The sequence below is a fragment of the Triturus cristatus genome, chromosome 3_1, assembly GCF_964204655.1.
Source record: "Triturus cristatus chromosome 3_1, aTriCri1.1, whole genome shotgun sequence".
NCBI lineage: Eukaryota > Metazoa > Chordata > Amphibia > Caudata > Salamandridae > Triturus > Triturus cristatus.
In genome coordinates this window covers 365464192-365486938 of record NC_140583.1, presented here as the reverse complement: position 1 = coordinate 365486938, position 22747 = coordinate 365464192, and the positions used below count along the sequence as shown (strand labels likewise).

Here is a 22747-nt window from a genome sequence, read left to right as displayed (position 1 = left end):
TCACTTCCGCTACCCCAGACATTTTAGTAAATTAGTGTCCATGGGTGAGAAGCACGTTTTATGGCTTTTTGTAACAAAAGATAAGACCCCTAACAAGAAGACAATGTTATTTACCTGTGTTATCGATGTTTATGTTGGATATCATATCTTCCTACAGATTTCCTCACCTGTAGAATAATCTCAGACGTCAGACTCGATCTGAAAACGTAAAAGCTCTTGTGTCATCGGCAGGCAGTGCTGGTTTCATATTGATGTCAAAAGTGGCATCAGATGCCATCACCAAGCCATGTTAAGCCCATCCCAGAGCTAGAATATCAGTTTCCATTCATTTTTTTTTTCAAAGCCTTTGAGATGAGTGGATGGACTGGCATTGACATTTAGTAGTGCAGTACCAAATTGAAATATTTTGTGAACTTATTAAACTTTCCCTATAACACATCCATCAAATGGTGGGGTGGGTCAGTGAGGAATCTGCAGGTAAATAGAATATCCACTAGAAAGATCATTAGCACAGGTTAGTAACTTTTTCTTCTGTTGAATACTTCTACCTACAGATTTCTCAACTATAAAATAGATTCCAAAGCAGTACTCTTCGCTGGAGGAGTGTTGATGGATGCACTTTTGAATCCAGGCATTAATGCTTGTGATCAGGACTCCTCTGGCAAGAGCAGAAGTGGTTGATTTGTCCCTGGTGGAATGGGCACTGATCCCTTCTGGAGGCATCTTCTTGGCCAAAGCGTAGCATGTCTTAATGCAAAGGATGATCCAGCAGAACAGAGACCGCTTCTGCACCGCTTTGCCCTTGCGTCGTAGTGCAGTCTGGCATTGCGGGGGGTGAAATCCCGGGGAAAAAACGGCGGGAAAAGACGGCGGGAGAGGGACAACAGAGCACAGGGGTACAGAAAGCAAAACACAGGGGCACAGAATGAAAAAACAAAGTGGCACAGAAAGCCAAGCGCAGGGGTACAAAATAAAAAAGGGAGCGAGCAGTCAGGCGGCAAAAGCGGCAACGGAGGTTCAACCCACAGGGGGCTGCGTGGCGGATGGGGGGAGCGACCAGCCTGGTGACAGGGTCAGAGGTCGCTCCTGACAGGGTCAAAGGTCGCTCCGCTGAAAATGAAGGAGTTGCTGGTGTCAGTCCTGGAGGAACAGAGCCGAACGGTGTTGGGCCAAGGTCATGAACATTGGTAGGCTCTATGGCACCATGGTGCCCGAAAGTACGCTGCCAAACAAGAAAAACATGGCATTGAGAAATTTAGCCGGGACACAACCGACACAACCTGGAATCTGAAACTACGGAAAGGAAAGTGTTGGTGTCAGGTATTCCAGATATGAAGGACCTGGTGCTGATGGATCTGGGAGTGCCGGTGGTGGAGTCGGTCGAGATATGGGTGGTTTGAGGGCCGGGTCTTGTGGGAGTTACTGGCACGGGCCACTTGCAGAAAGCGGAACAGCTCCATGATGACCAACTTCAGTAATGAGGATGAGAATCCTGTGGGAGTCGGAGGATGTCTTGAAGACTTACTTTTGGTGATTGCTTGTGCTTTTTTTATGCTTCCTCAGCTTACCACCCTGGAGCGCGGCCTCAAGCAGTAAAGGTTACAGCTCTCATTCCAGGCCCAAGCCATGAGGAGCTTGGCCTCACATTCTTTGATGCCTTAGCGGGTACATTCTAGCAATAGTAATAGGAGTACAAGTCGTGGTCCGACCCAAGACACCAGAGGAAGATAGAGTAGGGGTCAGTGATGGACTTCTGCCCCTGTAGTCCCTAAAGATCTTAAAGCCGGAATGTCTTCAAGAGACTTCGCACTGCCCTTAGTTGAATTTCTGCGAGGAAAAAAACACACAACTGTCTGCGAAAGTAAGCTCTGGATCTGTGCTGAAGGAGCGGAAAAAAGGGAACTTAAGTCACTGTGCCAAGGAGGGTGCTATGTGGCTTTGATGACCTCACTTAATGCCTCTTCCGGTGTTGTTATGAAGCCAGCACCCACTGCCAGCGTTGTGAGAGCATTGACATTTCCGGATTCAGTCTGCCATCCTGGATTATTCTACAAGTGATGAATATGTAGGTAGGTGTACCCATCACAAATACAAAATCATTTTAAGAGAGATTTCCCTACTATTAATCAAATGGCAGTAGTTGCCTATCTCAATACTGAGCTGACCCAACATCAATAAAATTGCAGGTTTAGCTAAACTGCTGTATGTGCTAAGGGCATTACACACATTTACCTCCCACTCCCAAGAAATAGATGCTGTTACCATACCACTGCTTTATTTGGGGACACCCTAAGCCTAGAAAATCTTTCAGATTTACAGCTGCCAGTAGCCACAGGAGGGTAGGTTCTTCCTAATGAACAAGTTACTTACCTTCGGTAATGTATTATCTGGTAGAGACTATCTATCTACAGATTCCTTACCTTTGAATTTCCAAGGCGTCGGGCTGGATCCGGAAACTTTTGCTGAGCAATACCGCTTGTGTGCGACGACGGGTGGCTCCATTCGGCTCCGCGTGTCGGTAACGTCGTTTATGACATTGCGGTGCCTATATAGGCACCAGCCAGGTGCGCAACTTCTGTACTTTTCGTATTTTCCGTGCCAGAAGCGCAGAGCCATGAAGTAACTGACGTAGTCGTGTTTTAAACTAGGGCCCTGAAAGGAGGAAAAACAACCCTAGTCCTACTACATCAGTCCGCAAAACGGGGGGGAATGGGTGGGGCTGTAAGGAATCTGCAGCTAGATAGAATCTCTACCAGATGATGAGTTACCAAAGTTAAGTAACTTGTTCATCTGATAGAGACTTCTAGCTGCAGATCCTTTACCTTTGAATCAGATACCCGAGCCTTACTATCCCGGCGGTGGGTTGCGGACTCATGATCTAAACTAAGAAATCTTGCAGGACTGAACAGGCAAAAGACCCGTCCCTGTGCTTTTGACCATCAAGGCAATAATGTTTTGCGAACATGTGCTATGACGCCCTCGTTGCTACCTGACAGATGTCTTGGACTAGACACCCCGAGCCAAGGCCGTAGTCGCAGCCTTTCCCCTGGTAGAGTGGGCCCTTAATCCCTCAGGGGTTGCTTCCTTGCCAAGGCGTAACATATTTTAATGCAGAGAACGACCCAGCAAGAGATGGTCCTTTTCTGCAATGCCCTTCCCTTCTTTGTTCCCACATACCCCACAAAAAATTGGTCATCCACCTGAAACTCTTTTGTGCGTTAAAGTAGAACGACATCGCTCTTTTTGGGTCGAGCCGGTGGAGACGCTCCTCTTCCTTAGAGGGATGTGGGAGAGCAAAGAAGGTGGGCAAAGTAATGGACTGGCCCAGATGGAATGGGGTCACCACCTTTGGTAAAAATGATGCCCTGGTGCGAAGCAGCACCTTGTCAGAAAAGGACATAAGATAAGGAGGCGAGCTGGATAATGCCTGCAATTCACTCACCCTCCAGGCCGATGTAATTGTCACCAAAAAGGCTGTTTTGATGGCCAGCAGCCGGAGGGGACAATTGTGCAAAGGCTCCAAAGCAGCACACATCAGGTACGTGAGGACCAAATTAAGGTCCCATTGTGGCATAACACAGGGCACAGGTGGTAATAAATGGCCCAGCCCTTTCAGAAATCTGTTCACAATAGGAGATTTAAAAAGAGAAGGCTGGTCTGACAGCCACAAAAAAGAAGACAGAGCAGAGAGGTAACCCTTGAGAGTTCCCAAAGCAGAACCCTGCTGGGCAAGAGTTATAATGAATAAAAGGACAGTAGAAAGAGAAGCAGAAAGAGGGTCAATGGAATACAAATTCCTGCCAACAGCAGGCGTATACTGTCTTAGTGGAGGGCCGCCTGGCCGCCAGAATAACGTTATAGACCTAGCGGCTCAATCTCCACGCATGGAGGCGCAGAGTTGACAGGTTCGGGTGGAGAACCCTCCCCTGCTGCTGTGACAGAAGATCCTCCCGAAGGGGCAGCCTGATCGCAGGATCGACACTCGTGCTCAGAAGCTCTGGATACCAGACTCTCCTTGCTCAGTCCGGTGCCACAAGAATGACTTTGGCCCTTTCGCTCCTGATCTTCTTCAGAACCCTGAGCATTAGTGGTATGGGCAGAAAGGCGTACAACAGGCCTGAACTCCACTTGCGACGAAATGCGTCGCTGAGCGATAGCTGCCTTGGAAACTCTAGTGCGCAGTACTGCTGACATTGCGCGTTCTCTTCAGAGGCGAACAAATCTAACCAAGATTTTCCCACTGCTGAAAGAGACCTTGAGCCACCTCCGACTGGAGACGCCATTCGTTATCCTGTAGGCATCGACGGTTGAGATCGTCCACCATGGCATTCAGGGAACCTACCAGGTGTTGAACCACCAAGGATATGGCCTGCTGTTCCAGCCATGTCCAGAGACACAGGGCCTCTCGACAAAGGGTCCACGACCCCACCCCGCCCTGCTTGTTGCAGTACCAAATGGCGGTGGTGTTGTCCGTGAACACCTGCACCAGCTTCCCCTTGACAGAGGGAAGAAATGCTTTCAATGCCAACCGAATCGCTCGGAGCTCCAACAAGTTTATCTGGAGCCCTGGCTCCACCGGAGACCAGTGACCATTGATCTCCACCTTTCCCATGTGGCCGCCCCATCCCAGAAGTGACGCATCTGTGACAACTGTGAAATCTGGTTGGAGAAGGGAGAGAGGTCTGCCGTTCACCCAATCGCGGTTCGTTAACCAACTCTGCAGATCCTTCGCAGTTCCTTCCGAGATCTGAACCGCGTCAGTGAGATTTCCATGATGCTGTGCCCATTGGACCTTCATCCCACTGCAGAGCCCACATACGTCATCTTGCGTGTCTTACCAACAGTATGCACGAGGCCATGAGACCCAACAGCCTCAGAGTCAACCTCACCGATATCTAGGATAGAGGCTGAACCATCAGAATCACAGCCTGAATATCCCGGACTTGCTGCTCGGGAGGATAAGCCTGAAACTGCACTGTGTCCAGAACAGCTCAGATGAAAGGGAGCGTCAGCGAAGGAGTCAGGTTTGACTTCGGCACATTGAAAAAGAACACCAGCGCCAAGAGAGTTAATATTGGCTGCCGGGCCCCTGGGTGCTGGTGTGCATTCATCTGGTCCTCACTGCGACGAGACGGCTGGAGGAGGACAGGGGGGCCCAACACAACCCACTAGGAGTACGTGAATGGTTGCAAGACCCCGTCGCATGGTGACTAACTTGCGGGCAATGCACTGGCCGACCTACCTCAAGAGACTCTTTGAATAATCACCCTGCTCTGGGGCGGAGGGGCTGACTCGGTGTCCTCGCTGGCCGAGCCACAGGCCTCACCATGTCCAACGCAAAGGGCACAAAAACGTCCCAACAGAGCAGGCTGGACCGCTACACCTGTCCGAAGGCTGATCTATCCGAGCGGAAGGGAGTAGGCGACAAGCAACAAAGTGGCGCGGAACATGACCCTTCTGTACCCACCATGAAAGCCTTAATGGCGGCGATTACAGGGGGTTCGTACATCCATTGATGCCCTGTCCTCTGAAGTGACATTAATCAGGGCGGACCACACCAAATATAGGGAAAAGGTAAAGCAACTCGAGACCACCACCGAAAGTCTGGTAGAAGACACCTCGCAAGTACAGACTGACGTCAAAGAACTCCAAGCATTCCGTAAATTCACAGAGGACAAGCTTGATGATTATGAGGTGCGATTAAGGCGCAACAACATACGCGTGCTGTGGGTACCGGAGAAATTGGCGGGTCCTGCTGTGGACCTGTTCATTGAAGACCTGATCATAACGAAACTACAACCGAAGGGATTGTCCAAGCTGTTTGTGGTCGAAAGGGCACACAGAGTACCCGGGGGTCGCCCGAGGCCGGGAGCTGCGCCCCGCCCGATACTGGCCCGGCTATTGAATTACAGAGATAGGGACACGATTGTTCAAGCCGCCAGGGTCGCCCCTCCACTCCAACTGGATAATTCGGACGTCACCTTCTTTCCCGACTTCACTCGCGCAGTGCAGATGCGTCGACGTTCATTCCTGGATGTCAAGCGAAGGCTACGAGACAGGGGCCTCAAATACGCTATGCTCTTCCCCGCGTGTCTGTGTGTCGAGGCAGATGGGAAGACCTACTTCTTTGACCTTCCAGAGGCAGCATCTGACTGGTTGGACAGCTGGAGAGACCAGACGGAAAGAGGTCCCAACGACCATTGAAACAGACAGTGTGCCTGTATCGGGTGTCCTCGGAAGATTTAGAGCCATCTTCTCTCTTCGCGGGTTGGGATCTGCTCACGGCTTCTTGACATTCGCAGGTGCTGAACTGTATATTGCATACATTAGTGTTCTTTATATTGGCTTTCCTTCATACAATGCACCGATAATTTGTTACGGTGGGGAGGGGGGCTAGCGGGGCACTAAAGCCTCCCCCCATGTTCTTCTTTTGGCCTTTTTGTTGGGTGACAGGCACTCTGCATTTTTTTTTTTTAAGATGGGCAGTTTTAGCCCAGAGTGCAGGGAAGCAGGGCGGGGGGTTGTTGGGTGGGATTGTTTTTTCTTGTTTCTTATTTTTTTGCATTTACTCGACGGTATAGTCCCTATCTGTGAAGCACATTGTCGCACTTTACTTACATGCCAATGGGTACGCAGCGGAACAAAGAAGTTAAAATCTTAAGTTGGAATGTTAACGGGTTGGGAGACAAAATTAAGAGAAGTGCGGTGTTGCATTATATTAAAAGACTGTCACCGGACATTGTCCTGCTTCAGGAAACTCACCTAATCGGGAATATGTGCAAAGCGATGCACAGGTGGGGATACTCCATGGTGGCACACGGGGGCTTTGCATCTAATTCAAGAGGGGTGGACATTATGCAAAAAAAAGCATTCCCTTTATCTGTTAAGTCCACATACGTTGATGACCGTGGGAGGTATGTCGAGGTCACGGGCACGTGGGAGGGCCGAATCATAACTTCCTGTCTGTGTATGCGCCCCCTGGACTACAATCTGTAACCTTCACTGACCTCAGTGCTCTGCTGCTAACGCTGCCTGATGGGCACCTCGTACTCGTCGGCGACTTTAACTCAGTCTTATCGGGCACGCTAGATAGGCATCCCCCCCGTGCCCTACCCACGGCTGCCCACTGTTTGTCTAGTTTTCTGGAGGCAATGGGCTTAGTGGACGGATGGAGAACTTATAACCCGGACAAAATTCAACACACCTTTCACTCTGGGGCACACAACAGTCTCTACCGACTTGACTACATAATTGTTCCCGCTTTCCAGGTCGCAGACGTCCATGAGATTTGGCATCTTGCCAGAGGTATATCTGACCACTCCCCCCTATGGGTCCACATGGTACTAGATCACACACGAGTAGGACGCATTGCCCCTATAAATCCATGGCATCTCAAAACCCCCACAATACGTAAAGAATTGATTAAGTCTATTGACGACTATTTTATGGAAAATGAACATACTGTTGAGTCCCCGCAAATGCTTTGGGAAGCCTTTAAAACGGTGGTCCGGGGTCAGGCCTTGTCCCGTATAGCAGGAGCAAAAAAGGAAAGGTTGAAGGACATCTCGGATGTTGAACAAGAGATCTATCGGCTTGAGCAAGATGCTAACTTTGATGCCACGCCCGAAACGCTCCATGCACTCCATCTGCGCCAAGACGAATACAGGGCTCTGGTCACCGACCGTGCCAAATTAATGGGGCAAGAAAGACTGAGCCGGATCTACGACTGGGGAGACAAAGCTGGGAAACTGATTGCCTGGCTTGACAAAAAGGAGCATGCTAGCAGGCTCGTCCCAGAGCTTAGAGACACTGACGGGAACCCCATAATAGACCCCCAAGATATAGCAAACCAGTTTGCTGCCCACTTTCACACAGTATACAGCTCGGTGGCCCCACATACAAACGCAGACTCCTTAGATCTTATAAAAGATATCTCCCTCCCTACCCTCCCAGATGCTGACCGAATGTTTCTAGATAGTGCTCTCTCCACTGAAGAAATTGCATTAGCTATACGAGCGCTACACTCGGGTAAGGCCCTTGGCCCAAACGGTATTCCAATTAAGCTGTACAAGCTCCGTCCTGACAAACTAGGCCTGTATTTGAAATCCATGTATAACAACAGTTTGGAAAAGGGATTACTGCCCCTAGACCAAAGAATTGCGACCATTGTTGCAATATACAAAGACGGAAAGCCCAAAACGGACTGTGCCGCCCCATTTCATTGCTGAACGCTGAACCTAAAATTCTAGCTAAAGTACTCACCAATAGACTAGTTAAGGTGATAGGAGAATTGGTGCATCCTAACCAATCAGGATTCATGCCAAGGAGAAACACTGCTTTAAACCTGCACAGAGTGCATGGGGTGCTGGGTAGGACACCGACCATACGTGAAGATGCGGTCATAGTGTCCCTGGATGCTACTATGGCATTCGACACCCTTGAATGGCCGTATCTTTTTGCAGTACTTACAAAATTGGGATTTGGCCCGATATTCGTCAGATGGTTGAAATTACTCTACAGCGCGCCCATGGCGCAAGGGGTTGTGAATAATAAAAAATCTGAGACCTTCACACTTAGTCGAGGTACCCGCCAGGGCTGTCTCCTCTCTCCCTTACTGTTTGCTCTGGCCCTCGAACCCCTTGCAGCATGGATCCGCAAGGATGCAGTGATCAGAGGGCTGCGATGGTCGGTAGACTGGGAAGACCGCATCTCCCTGTATGCGGACGACATCCTCCTATATCTCACCTCCCCCAAGAGATCCTTGATTGCTGTATTCGACATCCTGGACGTTTTCGGCAAGTATTCTGGATTTCGAGTCAATTGGCAAAAATCTCTCTTATATGTTCTCTGTGGGAGCCCTCCCCCACTGCCCGAGGTTGCCCCATACCGATAGTTACAGAGGGCTTTAAATATCTAGGCATATTCATCTCTCTTGACCCAGCGATCAGATATGCCCGCAACCTTGTCTCTCCCCTGCAGAGGCTTAAAAGTGACATCACAAATTGGAAATCACTCCCACTCTCTCTATTAGGTAAGGCAGCCCTATTTAAAATGATGTCCCTGCCCCGTTTCCTTTATGCCCTACAAAATTCGGCTGACCCTGTCCAAAACTCTTACTTCAAAGAAATCGAAGGACTCCAGAGGGACCTTCTTTGGAGTGGGAGACCGCGCATTGCTCTACCAAAACTCACGCTCAGTTGGTATGACGGTGGAATCGGCCTGCCAGATATTAGAAAATACTACTGGGCTGCACACCTCACAGCAATAAACCACGGCACTTACGGTCGCCCTGATGATCCAGGGTTCCGTATGGATCGCTGGATCCTTCCCAACGGGGCCTACACCCGAGCACTGTATTCCAAACCTGACACCCACTTACTGGACCTACCAAACACACAGTTAAGATCTGGCATGTTGCAACCCAATCGCTGGGTTGGTACAATAGATTAACACTCGCCACGCCCTTGTGGGACTCACAAAAGCTAGGGGACTTGGGCAACTCCAAAGGCTTTGACAAATGGGACCTCCCATATTAGGGACCTATGGGGCACAGGGGGCGTGAAGCCTTTTGACGCCCTCCAAAGTCAACACTCGCTGGCAGACTCGGAGTTTTTCCGATACCTTCAAGTCCGTCACGCATTACAATCCGTTCTGCCTTGTGACGCCTCCCCACCAGATAGCTCCCCACTGGAGGATAGACTGCTTGATGGGCATCTGCCCGAAAGGGCTATATCCCTAACCTACCGAAAACTTATCAACAATATGGGCGATCCCCTAATCTCACTGCGGGAGAAATGGACTGGAGATGGCATCGAACTGGATGACGAAAGTTGGCTGACGGCGGTCTCCTCCCCTAAAACGGTTGCTATACCGGTACGGCTTCGGCTTGTGCAGCTGAAAATCCTGCATAGAATCTATGTAACAGGCCCTTAACTGGTACATATGGGTGGTCAGACGGATGGGTCTTGCAGACGGGGTTGCTCTCAACTAGGCACTTTCATGCACATTCTATGGCACTGTAGACCAATCCAGGAATTCTGGCGTAAGGTACATGTAATCATGAGCGAAACATTGGAGGTCGAGATCCAGCCAGAAGCGCCCAGATGCCTTCTTAATATTTGGGAACCGACCGACCTCTCCACACATACCACACACTGGGTCACGCTCGGATGTATGATCGCTAAAAGGAATATCGCACAGCTCTGGGGGGCCTCACATGCACCCACAATTGCGGATTAGAAAAAAGACCTTGATTGGTGTATTCTAAGAGAGAAGTTTGTGTATACGGCCCGGGGCTATGCCCGTAAATGGTCCAAGATATGGGCCCCTTGGAATGCATACCGGGGAAACATTTGTACCGCCCCTCGCTATCAGGATAATGATGTCTCCCCCCTCCCTGTGATTTACACTGCATACTTTTACTGTATTTGTATGTATATTTGTTTTCGCGGCACCCTCCGTATTGACCTTTGTGGTACTATGCCTTGTTGTCGAGTCTGTTTAATAAAAAGATTTATTAAAAAAAAAAGAAAAAAAAGGAAAATAACCCCAGCAAATGCAGATGGTTCACCGAAGTCTGGAGGTGGGAGACGACTGCCTGGGGCGAAGCTGCCTTCAACAGCCAGTCGTCGAGGTAGGGGAAAACGGACACCCCTAACCTGCGCAGATGAGCTACAACCACGGCCATCACCTTTGTGAACACCCGAGGGGCACTGTAAGCCGAAGGGGAGCACAGTAACCTGAAAGTGCTCGCAGCCTACCTTGAACCGCAGGTAACGCCTGTGGCCCGGCAGGATGGGAATGTGAAAATATTCAGGTCCAACGCTACCATTCTGTCTCCTTGGTGTAGGACAGACAAGACAATTTCAAAATGTGCATTTTGAATTTCTCCTTTTTGAGGAAGAGATTGACGGTCCGAGTAACCAAATTGGGCCGTAGCCCCTTCTTGTTCTTCAAGATCAGAAAGTAGCAAGAATAACAGCCACTGCCTACTTCTGAAACAGGGATCCTCTTTATAGCTCCTTTGGCCAAAAGAGCTGCAACTTCCTCTTGGAGCAACCTTAAATGATCCTCCGCCAGCGGTTCCTGACATGGCGGAGTAGGAGGAGGAAAAGGAAGAGAATAGCCCTCCTGGATGATCTGCAAGACCCACTTGTCTGCTGTTATAGATCTCCAGCGGAGGAGATGATGACGAATTATCCCACCCACTGGAGTAGTGTGGTCCTGCAGAATCATCCTAGGGGTGCTTAGAGGCTGCGGCTGTTGGGGGCAGTGTGGTAGACGACTTCTGGCCTCAATTCCGAGGACGGAATGTACCGCATCCACGCACGGCTTGGGTAGTCTGAGCGGAACGGTGGCTATGATAGGGCTGACGTGGCTGGAAACCCCTTCCGTTGCCAGGAAAGGGGCGAAAGGAAGACTGGCCACGAGGAGTGGAGGAGAGGCCCAAGGATCCAGACGTAGCTCGAGTCCTTGAACCTGACCGGGGTCGAGTCTGCCTTTTACCCAAAAAGGCGGGTTCAATCAAAGGGCATTTCCATCAAATTGGCTTGGACATCCCCCGAGAAGCCCGTTGTACGAAGCCAGGCGCGGCATCTGAAGGCCACCGTCGTTAAAATCGATCTACCCAGCGAATCGGTCATGTCTAAACCACACCATATAGTGAATTTTGCTGCATCTCACCCGTCCTTGACAGCTTGAGAGAGCACAGCCCTGGCCTCTTCCGGGACTTGTGGCAGCACCTGTGCAACCATCTCCCAAAGAGAGTGGGAGAAATGGCCCAATAAGCACACAGTATTCACCGACTGCAATGCCAGACTGGAGGGAAAAAACATCTTCATCCGAAATGAGTCCAGTCTCTTGGATTCCCTATCGGGAGGGGCGGAAGAGAATGTGCCTTGGGACATAGAGACCTGCACCACCAAACTTTCTCGGGTGGGGTGCTGTCTGAGGAACTTTGGGTCGCCCGGAGCTGGGCGTTGCCGGTGTGCAATCGTCCTGTTCACAGGAGCCCCTGTGCTAGGCTTTGACCATGTTCCTAGAAGGATGTCTGTAAGTGCCTCATTAAAGGGCAATAGGGGTTCAGAAGTGGAAGCCCCAGGCTGAAGCACTTGGTGAGGAGATTAGTCCTGACCTCGACTGATGGCAGCTCCAGTCCTAGGACCTCAGCTGCCCTCTTAACCACCATGGAAAAGGACACCCCCCCCTCCTCCGTAGCCACTGTAGGCGGAGAGAGCATGCCAGTGTCTGGGGAAGTATCCAGACGACTGGCTTTACTAAGTTCCCCATACCAGTCCATTTTCTCCTCAGAGACATCCTGGGTCTCCAGACTCCTCCCATTCCTCTCCTGAGCCCAGAATTTCGACAAAGTGCTCAGACGACAACATAGAACCCCTGTGTTCTGTCGACGTCGGGATCCAACTCCGTGTCATCTGGGATGAGGATGGGACTTGCGCCACGGACCGGCATCGGCGACGTCGTAGGCACCGACTTTGGAATCGACGCTGGGGAAGGTCGCGTTGGCACAACCGGCGTCGAACCGGATCCGGGATCAGTTCCCTGAGGCCCCACCGGCACCGTGGTCGGAGCCGAAGGTGTCGAACCCAATGGGGCCCCATCCGAACCCACGGGGCCCGAGTGCTCACCAACTGGGTCATTCCGCTCCAATACGTGGAGCATGGCCTTGTTAAAATCTTTAATTGGAGCGGGAGTGGCTCCGGCTCCCGGAAAGGGTGGAAGGCGCGGAGTCGACTCTGGCTCCGGCACCGCAGAACTGTGCCTAGAGCATCAGTGCTCCTTACCTTTCTCAACAACAGATATCAGTGGAGGTGAAATCGAAGTCCACTTGGTCTTCTTCTTCTTGTGCCTCTTCCCCGAGAGTCCAGAGGACCTCGAATGGGTGGAAGAGAACTTAGGGCTCTGCAAGTGGTCCCGCAACCTCCTCTTCTTCAAATGGGACCTCCACGGAGTCGCGCTTGACGGTGTCGACTGCTGGGCCGCAAGCAACTTTATCGCACACTCCCTCAATGTCTTGGGGGCCATCTCCCGACAGCTTGGCCCCGACCTCGTATCGTGGTCGCGTTCAAGACAACACAGACATATGCAGTGGACATCATGCGGAAACAAGTCCCACATGGTTTGAAACCGGTCTTTCTCGAAGACATCCCTCATATACTAAGTCGAATCCAAAAATATCTACAAAAGTCGAGAAAAACATTGCCAAAAAGCAGCAGAGGGATAGCTCTTCCCGGATCTGCACTTAACTGGGGCGGAAACAAAAGAACTGATGTCCGCATGCCTGGGTGGTGCCTATATAGGCACCGTGACATCATAACCGACGCTACCGACGCCATCAAGCGTGCTGAATGGAGCCACCCAACGTCACATGAAAGGGGTATTGCTCAGCAAAAGTTTCCGGATCCAGCCTGACGCTTGGGAAATTCAAAGGTAAGGAATCTGCAGATAGAAGTCTCTATCAGAGATACAATTCTACTACGGGGCAGAACTGTTTCAAATGAGAGAATAGCTACACTGATTAAAAAGCGTGAAAAACCACACCCGCTTTTGCGGGAGGTCATCCTAAAAACAAAACCCAATTAGAGATTACCACATACCAGCAAAAAGCATTAGGAATTCGGATATTCAGATTTCTGAAACATCCACATGAGCTAATATAGTATTTTTTCATCAACTATATGTTGAAAGGGTACTTAAATAATTTTATCAGAATAGGGCCGAGTATGATATTCCACATTAGTTATTCTTTAGTTATTTGCAAGTGCAGGTTATCTTTTAAAATAAAGAGCTGAGGATGTAGAGCGAAGAATAGCTCGTTATCACAGCGCCAGTCAGTGACCGCGGCTTTAGAGATTACAACCAACACTTGTAGAATCAGATAACACGGCCCTGTGGCATGGAAAGAAAGGTGAAGAGGACGAATGCCCAAGGAAAGCCAAGTGCAGGAAGACTGGAAAATGTGGTGGAGAAAGGAAGAACATACAAGGAAAAGGAACGATGGCAAATGAATCCAATGGGACTGCTCAAAATACATTCTTTACTTTACAAATTACAAGCTGAAACTAAATGTAAGGTTACAACACATCCTTTCCCTTACAAGAAGAACAATTGAAAGTTACAGCAAGTAAATGATTGTCTGGTGCAATAAAACGGCAACATATAATCCTTGAGGTGTGCTGGTTTTTTAATTGGTCTAAAGTTACGCCTCAAGGTAAAAGGACATTTTGGTTTCTGTGGCAGTGAGAATGAGAAGCTACATCTTGACTAATCACATTGTTACAATTAACGTCTTGGATAACGTCTGATTCATTCACGCATCCACTGAGCAGAGGCAAATCACATACGATGTGTTCTGAGAGAAAATCAGAAAATTAACACTCTGCCTACATTTAGCAAATCAACCAAGATTGTACCAACATCCATTATTCGGTTTAACTGCGGCACAAGTCTTAGAGATTACTTTTTAAGGACTCAAAAGGTAAGAAATAAAACCAGCATGCTGTGTCCAGGATACTTTACTTTGACAAAATCACCAATCACAATACCAGATCATTTACACCCGACTTGCAGTCATACCTTTCTTTCATGTTTTTTGACTCTTGCAAACATTCTTACAAGCAAGAACATGCATTTCAGAAACTACTTTTCTCTCCTTGACTTTTTAGAGGATGAAGATGGGATCAACTCCGAACAAGGAAGCTGAATATGATGGCGGGCGGACGCCACCCTATCGGAAAAAGGACTGCCCGACATGCTGTTGGCGGTCCCATAAGAGGCATGACAATGTGGTCACCATCACGGCGGTCTCAATACATATCTTTTGTATTGCGGTGGGTGCTGCTGGCTGCAGCACACGCCGCAATTAAAAAAGGGGTCACTTTACATATCCTTGCACTGCGTGGCACGCACCATGCGGTTAAAGCCACATGGTGCAGGAACATGTAGATGCCTCCCAGTGCCCACATCGGAGGGCTTGGGGGAAAGGGGGCCTGCTACAGGCCTCCAAAGTCCCTTTCCGCCAGCCTCCTCATGGCGGGTTAACCGCCATGAAATCGCTGGCAGAAAGGGACATTGTAATCCCCTGGGCGGTGACTGGCAGGCACCACCACCATGGTGGTGACTACAACCCCCTCTGCTGCACCGGTGGGCTCAAGGAGCCCGTCGGATGTGTGGCGGTCAGTCCTCCGACAGCCACCCCTCTGCCTGCCATCCTAATGTGGCGGGCAGTAAAAATGGTTCTGATGGCGGTCAGACTGCCCAGACAGCCTGTCGGTGGTGGTCGCACCGACATCGTAATCAGCCCCAAAGTGTGAAATTACGTGATAATTCAAATTGTAGAAAACATGTAAAAGAATGAGGTGTACAATGATATGACCAAAACGTATCATGTAACACTTACGTAACATCCATCCTGTGGGCAATGGCAAACTGAATACCTTTTAAGATCCTACTGACTCGCTCAGCCAATCCATTACTATGTGAAGAGTACAACGGGGTGCATTTATGAACAATACCCAATGCATGTATGAACTCTCATCTTAGGTGAGGTAAACTGCAAACCCTTAGCAAGTGCTAACAGAGGGAAATCATTCCATGAAGCAGTCACTTAAAAAACACAAAACTTCTTCAGTATTAGGGCTGCCTATAAATCGAAATTTTTCGAACACAAGTCCACTAAAGTATTAATATATTTCTTGTAACCATTAAATAACTGAGAAGGATCTTGAAAATCCAAAGCAAATTGATGACAGGAAAAGTTATGGGAACTAAGGTAGACTTATGGCAAATAAGAGTTTTGTCACAAGACATGCATTTGGAACAGTTTCTCACAAAATCAGAAATCACACCATCCATAAATAGCCACAGTAAACTGCATGATCAGCTTCTTGGTAGAACATTCTCCCAAATGTGCCTTCTGAGCTATTTCAACAATTCTATATTGTACACACTCATGAAAAGCTTAATAATCACCTCTCACGAAAACACCATTCTTACAGAGTAACTCACTTAAAACCTATAACTCACCCCTAGAGCAGGCCTTACAATCCTGAAGGCAGGGTGCTTGGTTCTAAGTGTGAGGATGCCCCTGCATGAGCAAGACACCCCTACGACCTACGGAGTCCACTCTCCTGGGTTGTAAGTGAGACAGCCACCTGACATATAGAGGGGCACTGCGTCATTACGCGGTGACCATCAAGAAACTGGCTGTAATTAACCCTATCATGTTTGGTATCAAACATGTTGGAATCATACCCTCACACCATAAACGGTGTGGAAGGTAGGATTCCATGCACCGTAAATCTCCTTTGGGAGAACCTTGGTGCTCCCGGTACCAGTCTTCCAGACCCAGACAGCAAGCAGGGCTGCTGCCGGCCAGAGACATGTTTCTGCCCTCCTGCTGCTTAGCCAAGCTTGGGCAGAAGAAGGCAGAACAATAGGTATCCTGTCACAGGGAGGTGTCACCACCTCCCAGAAAGGATTTAGTGTATTGGGGCAGTGTGGGAGCACTTGCCTTTGCCACATAGTCTGCGTGGAGGGTGCACTTGGTGCCCTCCATGCATAGTCCAGTTCAAACCAGTTCAGTTAGCCGTTGGGTCCCGCTCTTGCACAAACTAGATAAAGGACAGGATCATCCTCCTTGTCCAGCCCCTCCTTTTGGAGGGACCTCTGAATCGTCCCAATCTTTTCCTTAGGGTATTTAAGGGCTTACCTATGGGCGGGTCCCTAGATTCGTCATGGGACAAGATTAATTTCAGACACCACTTCTTCTTCAACAGTCTAGGCACTCTGGACTTCGCTCTGGGCATTAAGGCTGTAATCGGGAAGACTCCTGTTCTCCTCACCCTGCTGGTCTGCTGCAACGTCCGTGCCTGTGCACTATACAGGAACCTTCCAAAGCCCGTGGGCATGGAAGACACCTGAAGGAATCTCCCCTGAAGTTTAGGAGCCACTTCCCTGCATGCGCAAGCACCGCAATTAAGCTGACCGGTGTGCTGGTCCTGAGCTCCCACGGAGTCTGAAAGGCTCAGCAACACAGGTAGTGGTTCTTCACATCCCTCGAGGCCTGACCTATCCTCTCACCAAGTTTGAGGCCAGTATCCCTCGTCGGAGCCGCAGGAACCAAACCCCTGTGCACTTCATCGACTTGCAGTTGCAAAGGATTGTTGACTTCCTACCACCAAGATCTTCGGGCTCCAAGTAGCCCCAACCTCAAGTATCTCCAGTGAGCAAGATATTCGTCCTCACCACAACACTTGCATCGTGGGCCTGCTTCTCTGGTGAGCTGCTCGAGGTCCTCTCGCAACTCCAGTGCCTTCGGCCTGTGGGTCCTCTTGAGGGTCATCTTCGTATTCTTTTAACTCTCCTGATTGCTCGAGGCCTGCCCTGACTCACCTGCTTGTGGTGAGGCACCTGGACCTTGCTGGTCCTGACACTGCACCTTCTTCGCGTTCCCCGTTGTTTGCAGTTGCCAAGGCTTGTTGGTGCTCCTGACGGACACCGGTCCCTCAACTCTCGACATCTGAAGTGGGACAGCTCGTGAATGGCTCCTGGTCTTCCACAGCGTTGCCTGGTCCTCACAGCTGCAGCTCCAAGGTCACAGTCAACTCTCCTCCAAAAGCAGACATTGGTGGGCATTCGTCTTCAGTGCCTCCTGGTCACTTCCAAGTGGCAAAGACTCTATCCCCTCTGCTTTCAGGTACTTCTCGACTTGAATCCACCTTTGGGTTCCACCGGACACTTTCTCCTTCTCCAGCAGCGGCATCTTCCCGAAGTCCTCCATTGGGTTCAACGGCGGTTTCTGATGCTACTTCACACCTATGCACCAGGCTCACCTGGGGCAGGTATCCTGGTTCCGAAGGTATCCAGCGACGAGGTGACTCTCAAACCCTCTGTCTTCCACAGGGTTTCTTCAGAGTCCACTGGGAAGGGTCGTGTTCCCACTCTGCACCCGGCCTCCGTGGGGCTCCTGTTTACTTGGGTCCGCGGCACTTGGACATCTTCTGGGTATAGTCTTGACTCGAGTAGTGGTTCGCATTCCACTATTTTAGTATATGGTTTGGTCCCCCCCGGTGCTACTTACCTATTTCTATTGAAAAGTATTGTGTGCATTGTCTGTACCTCCGGCTAGGAGATACCTGTATGTGTTAGTGAGTGTTATCTAATAAATACATATTTTTTATAAATACACTGTGTGGTTCTTTTTCACTTAATCTATATCAATAAGATTATGTTGTGGTAAAACAAGCTGTTTTACACTCCTTCTGGACTGAGCCTGAAGGCTGCTCTCCACAGCTACCACTTAGAGAGCTTTCGAAGGTTGTCTAAGACCAGTTAGATCACCATAAGGGTTGTCTGCAGTGGTGCAGGGTGCCCACTTACATAAGTGTACACCATATACCAAGCCAGCTTCTCACACTCTGGAACCTTCTGGTGGACATTTTTCATTCTAGTGTCTAAATTATTATAAAAATATTTTCTCTTCAAAACTAAAGCAAAAATCTGCCCGCAGGGCCAAAATCATAAATCAGAATTGCCTGGCTAACAGAAGAGGAGCCAGACAAGCATCTTTCTCTTTTTACTAGAAAATATCACTGAATTGAATAATCACACCAGGAGAAAAATCCAGAATTCTCTCTGCCTGCTAGTAGCTAATAGTGCCTGAGAGCACCATGGCCATACAGTGAGGCCACTTTGCTAAATGACTTTCAGAGGGAGGGGGTGCCATCCCAACGGGCTAAACAAGGGCTGGGCAGTGACAAGGGATCCAGCTGTGGGCAATGAGTAGTTCTAGTTCCCCAATCATCAGAAGAAACTACATCCACGAAGATCGCTAGTAATAACTTCGGGCCACAGTTACCTTGATGTGCACACCCCTACTTTTGATGCTAAGGAGCTTTAGAAGGGACAACAGACTAGTATGCCTACCAGGACCCGATTAGGCCTGCGTGATCTATTCAGTACTTTGTGCGGGGATGAGGAAACAAGTGTCACATAAGGGGTGTTTCCATTATGCAAATTTGCACACATGGCATCGAAAGTACATTTGTGTAATTGTTTGTGAAAATACCTCCAAGTTTGTTCATTCACCAAAATTCTTTGAAAGTATAGCCCGAAGAACAGTAATTACCACCTACCATCCAACAGTTTTCCATGATAAACTGCCATCCCAGCAACACGACCAATGAATTTGAAATAAGAAAGATGGTCTTCATTGCAAAGTCCAGAGTTGGGATTGATTTGCAAAGTATAGTTATCCCTAAGGATAAAAAAATAAATTAGTTGTTTGCTACATAATCAAAACATTGCCCATTATATAAAGAAAGAAAAAATACTGACACAAATGTTCTCATATGTTGCAGAATGGTTTTTTTCCTACCAAACTAAGTAATAGTTTACTGTTGAACAAGTTACTTACCTTTGGTAAAGTCTTATCTGGTAGAGACTCTATCTAACCGCAGATTCCTTACCTTAAAATTATCCCAAGTCATCAGAAAGTATCCAGAATTTTTTTTAAGGCTGTACCCCTCAGAGTTGGTAGATAACGTCATTAGCGTCGTACTCGCCGGAAGTTAAGTCTGCGGCACCTGTATAGGCACCAACCAGGTGTCCATTAATTTTCTGAACTTTTCATGCCAGAAGTGCTGATCCACAAAGTACGTTGACCACTGGTGTGGAAAACTAGGGCCCTAAAAGGAGAAAGCCCTGTCCCTAGAAATCAGTTCGCAGAGTGGGAAGGTTGGGTGAGTCAGTAATGAATCTGCGGCTAGATAGAGTCTCTATCAGACAAGGCTTAACTGAAGGTAAGTAACTTGTTCATCTGAAAGATACATTTAGCTGCAGATTCCTTAGCTAATAGTAGATACCCAAGCACTACCTCCCCAGAGGTGGGTCTGTGCACACATTTCACATGAGGAAGTCTTGCAGGACCGAATGGGCAAAATGCTCATACCTACAGACCGGACTATCTAGGCAGTAGTGCTTGGTAAACATGTGCAGGGAAGCCCACGTTGCTGCTTGGCAAATGTCCAGGATGGGAACTCCACATGCTAAAGCAGTGGTAGTAGCCTTAAATGTGGTGGAATGAGTATGCAAACCCTCAGGGGGTTGCTTCTTAGCCAATGCGGAGCAGATTTTGGTAGAGTATGATCCATTGCAAGATGGTCCTCTTCTGTACTTCCCGTCCTTTTATGCTCCAACATACTCCAAGAACAGTTGGTTGTCAAGGTAGAACAATAACGCTCTTTTTGGGTCCAGATGGTGAAGTCGCTCCTCTTCCTTGGAGGGATGAGCAACAGCATAAAAAGTAGGCAGAGTGATGGCTTGACCTACGTGAAATGGAGTGATCACTTTCGGTAGAAAGGAAGCTCTTGTATGAAGCACCAGTTTCTCTGGGTAGATATTTAGATAAGCAGTCTTGGATGACAAGGCCGAAAGCTCACTAACCCTCCGGGCAGATGTTATTGCCACCAGGAAAGCAAGGCCTCAAATGGAGTGCCCATCAGGAATGTCAGGTTAATATTAAGGTTCCACTGAGGCATAATAAACGAAGAGGGAGGGAACATATGTTGCAAACCTTTCAAAAACCTTTTTACTATAGGGATTGCAAAAGATAATGTTAGTCAGGCAACCAAAGAATAGCAGATATTGCAGAAAGATATCCCTTAACAGTGCCCAGAGCAAAGCCCTGCTGGCTAAAGGAAAAGATGAACTTAAGAACCTGAGAAAGGGGGGCAGAAAGGGGATCAATTTGTCTTTATATACATCATGCCATAAATTGTACCCAACGGCCGGCAAAAATCGTCTTGGTGGAGGGATGCCAAGATAACATTACAGACTTCGGGAGGAAGGTCGAAAGCTGTCAATTGTCACAGCTGAATCTCCACACAATAAGGCGGAGCGTTGACGGTTCGGGTGGAGAAAACTCCCTTGCGGTCGTGACAGAAAATCCTCCCGAAGGGGTAGCCTGATCAGAGGACAATTATTCAGTGCATTAGTAATGACTTACTGCAAAGATAACAAACTCAAAATAAATCAAGGAAAGACCGACGTGTAGAATTTCTCAAAATGTTGCAGTGCTATACAAATTTGGAAACTAAGGGCCTGATTTAGAGTTCGGCCAATGAGATACTCCATCACAAACGTGATGGATATCCCATTGGCTGTATTACATGTGTATTATTTCCTATGACACTTGTAATATGACAGCTAAGCCAGTCGTTGAGATAGGAAAGACTAGAACCCCTAATCTGCGCAGATGAGCTGCCACCACCGCCAACACTTTCGTGAATACCCGAGGGGCACTGGTAAGGCCAAGAAGAGCACTGAGAATGCTCACGGCCTACCATGAACCACAGGTAACGTCTGTGGGCTGACAGGACAGGAATGTGAAAATAGGCATCCTGCAAGTCCAGCGCCACCATCCAGTCTCCAGGGTCGAGGGCAGACAGGACCTGAGCCAATGTTAGCATTTTTAACTTCTCCTTCCGGAGGAAGCGGTTGAGGGCCCTGAGATCCAGGATAGGACGCAGGCCTTTGTCCTTCTTGGGCACCAGAAAGTAGCGGGTGTAGCAACTACGACCTACTTCTGGCGTAGGAACCCTCTCAATAGTTCCCTTGGACAAGGGAGCTGAGACTTCCTGGCGAAGAAACGCTAAATGATCCTCCGACATGTGATCGAAAGGTGGTGGCATGGGGGAGGGGTAATCTCGAAGGAGAGGGAGTAGCCCCTTCGGACTATCAGCAAAACCCGCCTGTCTGACGTGATGTTTTGACAGTGGGGGAGATGATGGCGAATCCTGCTGCCCACTGGCATTTGGTGGCCCTGAAATGTCAGAATAGGAAGGTTTGGAGGCCGCTGTAGGGGAGGAAAGGGTAGACTGGACCGCCCACTGGCTCTCAGACCTGCGCCGCTGGGTCCCTCGTCCGCGGCCATACAGAGGCTGGGCAGCTTGCACGAACCGGTGGCTGGACTGGGCCGGACATGAAAGGGAGCCCCTTGCGTAGCCACGAAAGGGGCGAAAAGCAGACTGAGGTGGATGGGACAACGCTGCTGGGCCAAAGGATCTGGCCGTGCTTTTTTGACATCACAATCTATTTGACACAATATTTGGGTCCAACAATATGTTTGCAACTATATTTAAACTATATAACAACTATATTAAAAAACAATATTAAACACCTGCAAACCAATAATCTTACTTATGATATACTCTGCCATGATATTCTTGACATCACAATCTTTTTGACACAACATTTGGGTGCAACAATATGTTTGCAGCAAGGGGGGCACTAGGTAGCGCTCTAGCAAGATGGCCGCACTGCTGTGAGGCTCCCGCAGCTTGGCGCTCAAGATCTTTCATTAATCCTGCCCAGCTGAATATACCACACAGGTAGCCAGGGATAAAACTATAGCGCCGAGCCCCCTTTGCCCTCTTGGGACCATTGACACCACCAATCTAGGTCTCCGAGGGCATGGGTTTACCGTGCCTGCACCCAGGGGTTCCCCTCATGGGCATCTCCCCATTGTTCTCCGCTGCGTAACACAAGCAGCATGTTCTTACTGCTTTTGGGAGTTTGGGTGGTGGAGAGTACTGAGACTCTGGCATGGCTGGGATGCTTCAGTGGGTGGGGGTGGATGAGGGGTTGTTTTTCAGGAACTCATTGTAGACACGACACAGCATATTAGACAGACACATGGTTGTAACCTAACCATCACACAAACTGCAACCAC

The 22747-nt window shown here is 49.0% G+C and overlaps 1 protein-coding gene across 4 annotated transcripts in view; it reads right to left on the bottom strand.

Moving 5' to 3' along the window:
* The window catches only part of NEDD4 (NEDD4 E3 ubiquitin protein ligase), a 1922401-nt gene that overhangs the window by 461059 nt on the left and 1438595 nt on the right, over positions 1–22747 (bottom strand). For all 4 annotated transcript variants that reach the window (XM_085644133.1, XM_085644134.1, XM_085644131.1 and 1 more), the window contains one exon: positions 19152–19273. In XM_085644133.1, coding sequence (XP_085500259.1) covers positions 19152–19273 — 122 coding nt within the window. The remainder of the gene's footprint in view (positions 1–19151; positions 19274–22747) is intronic.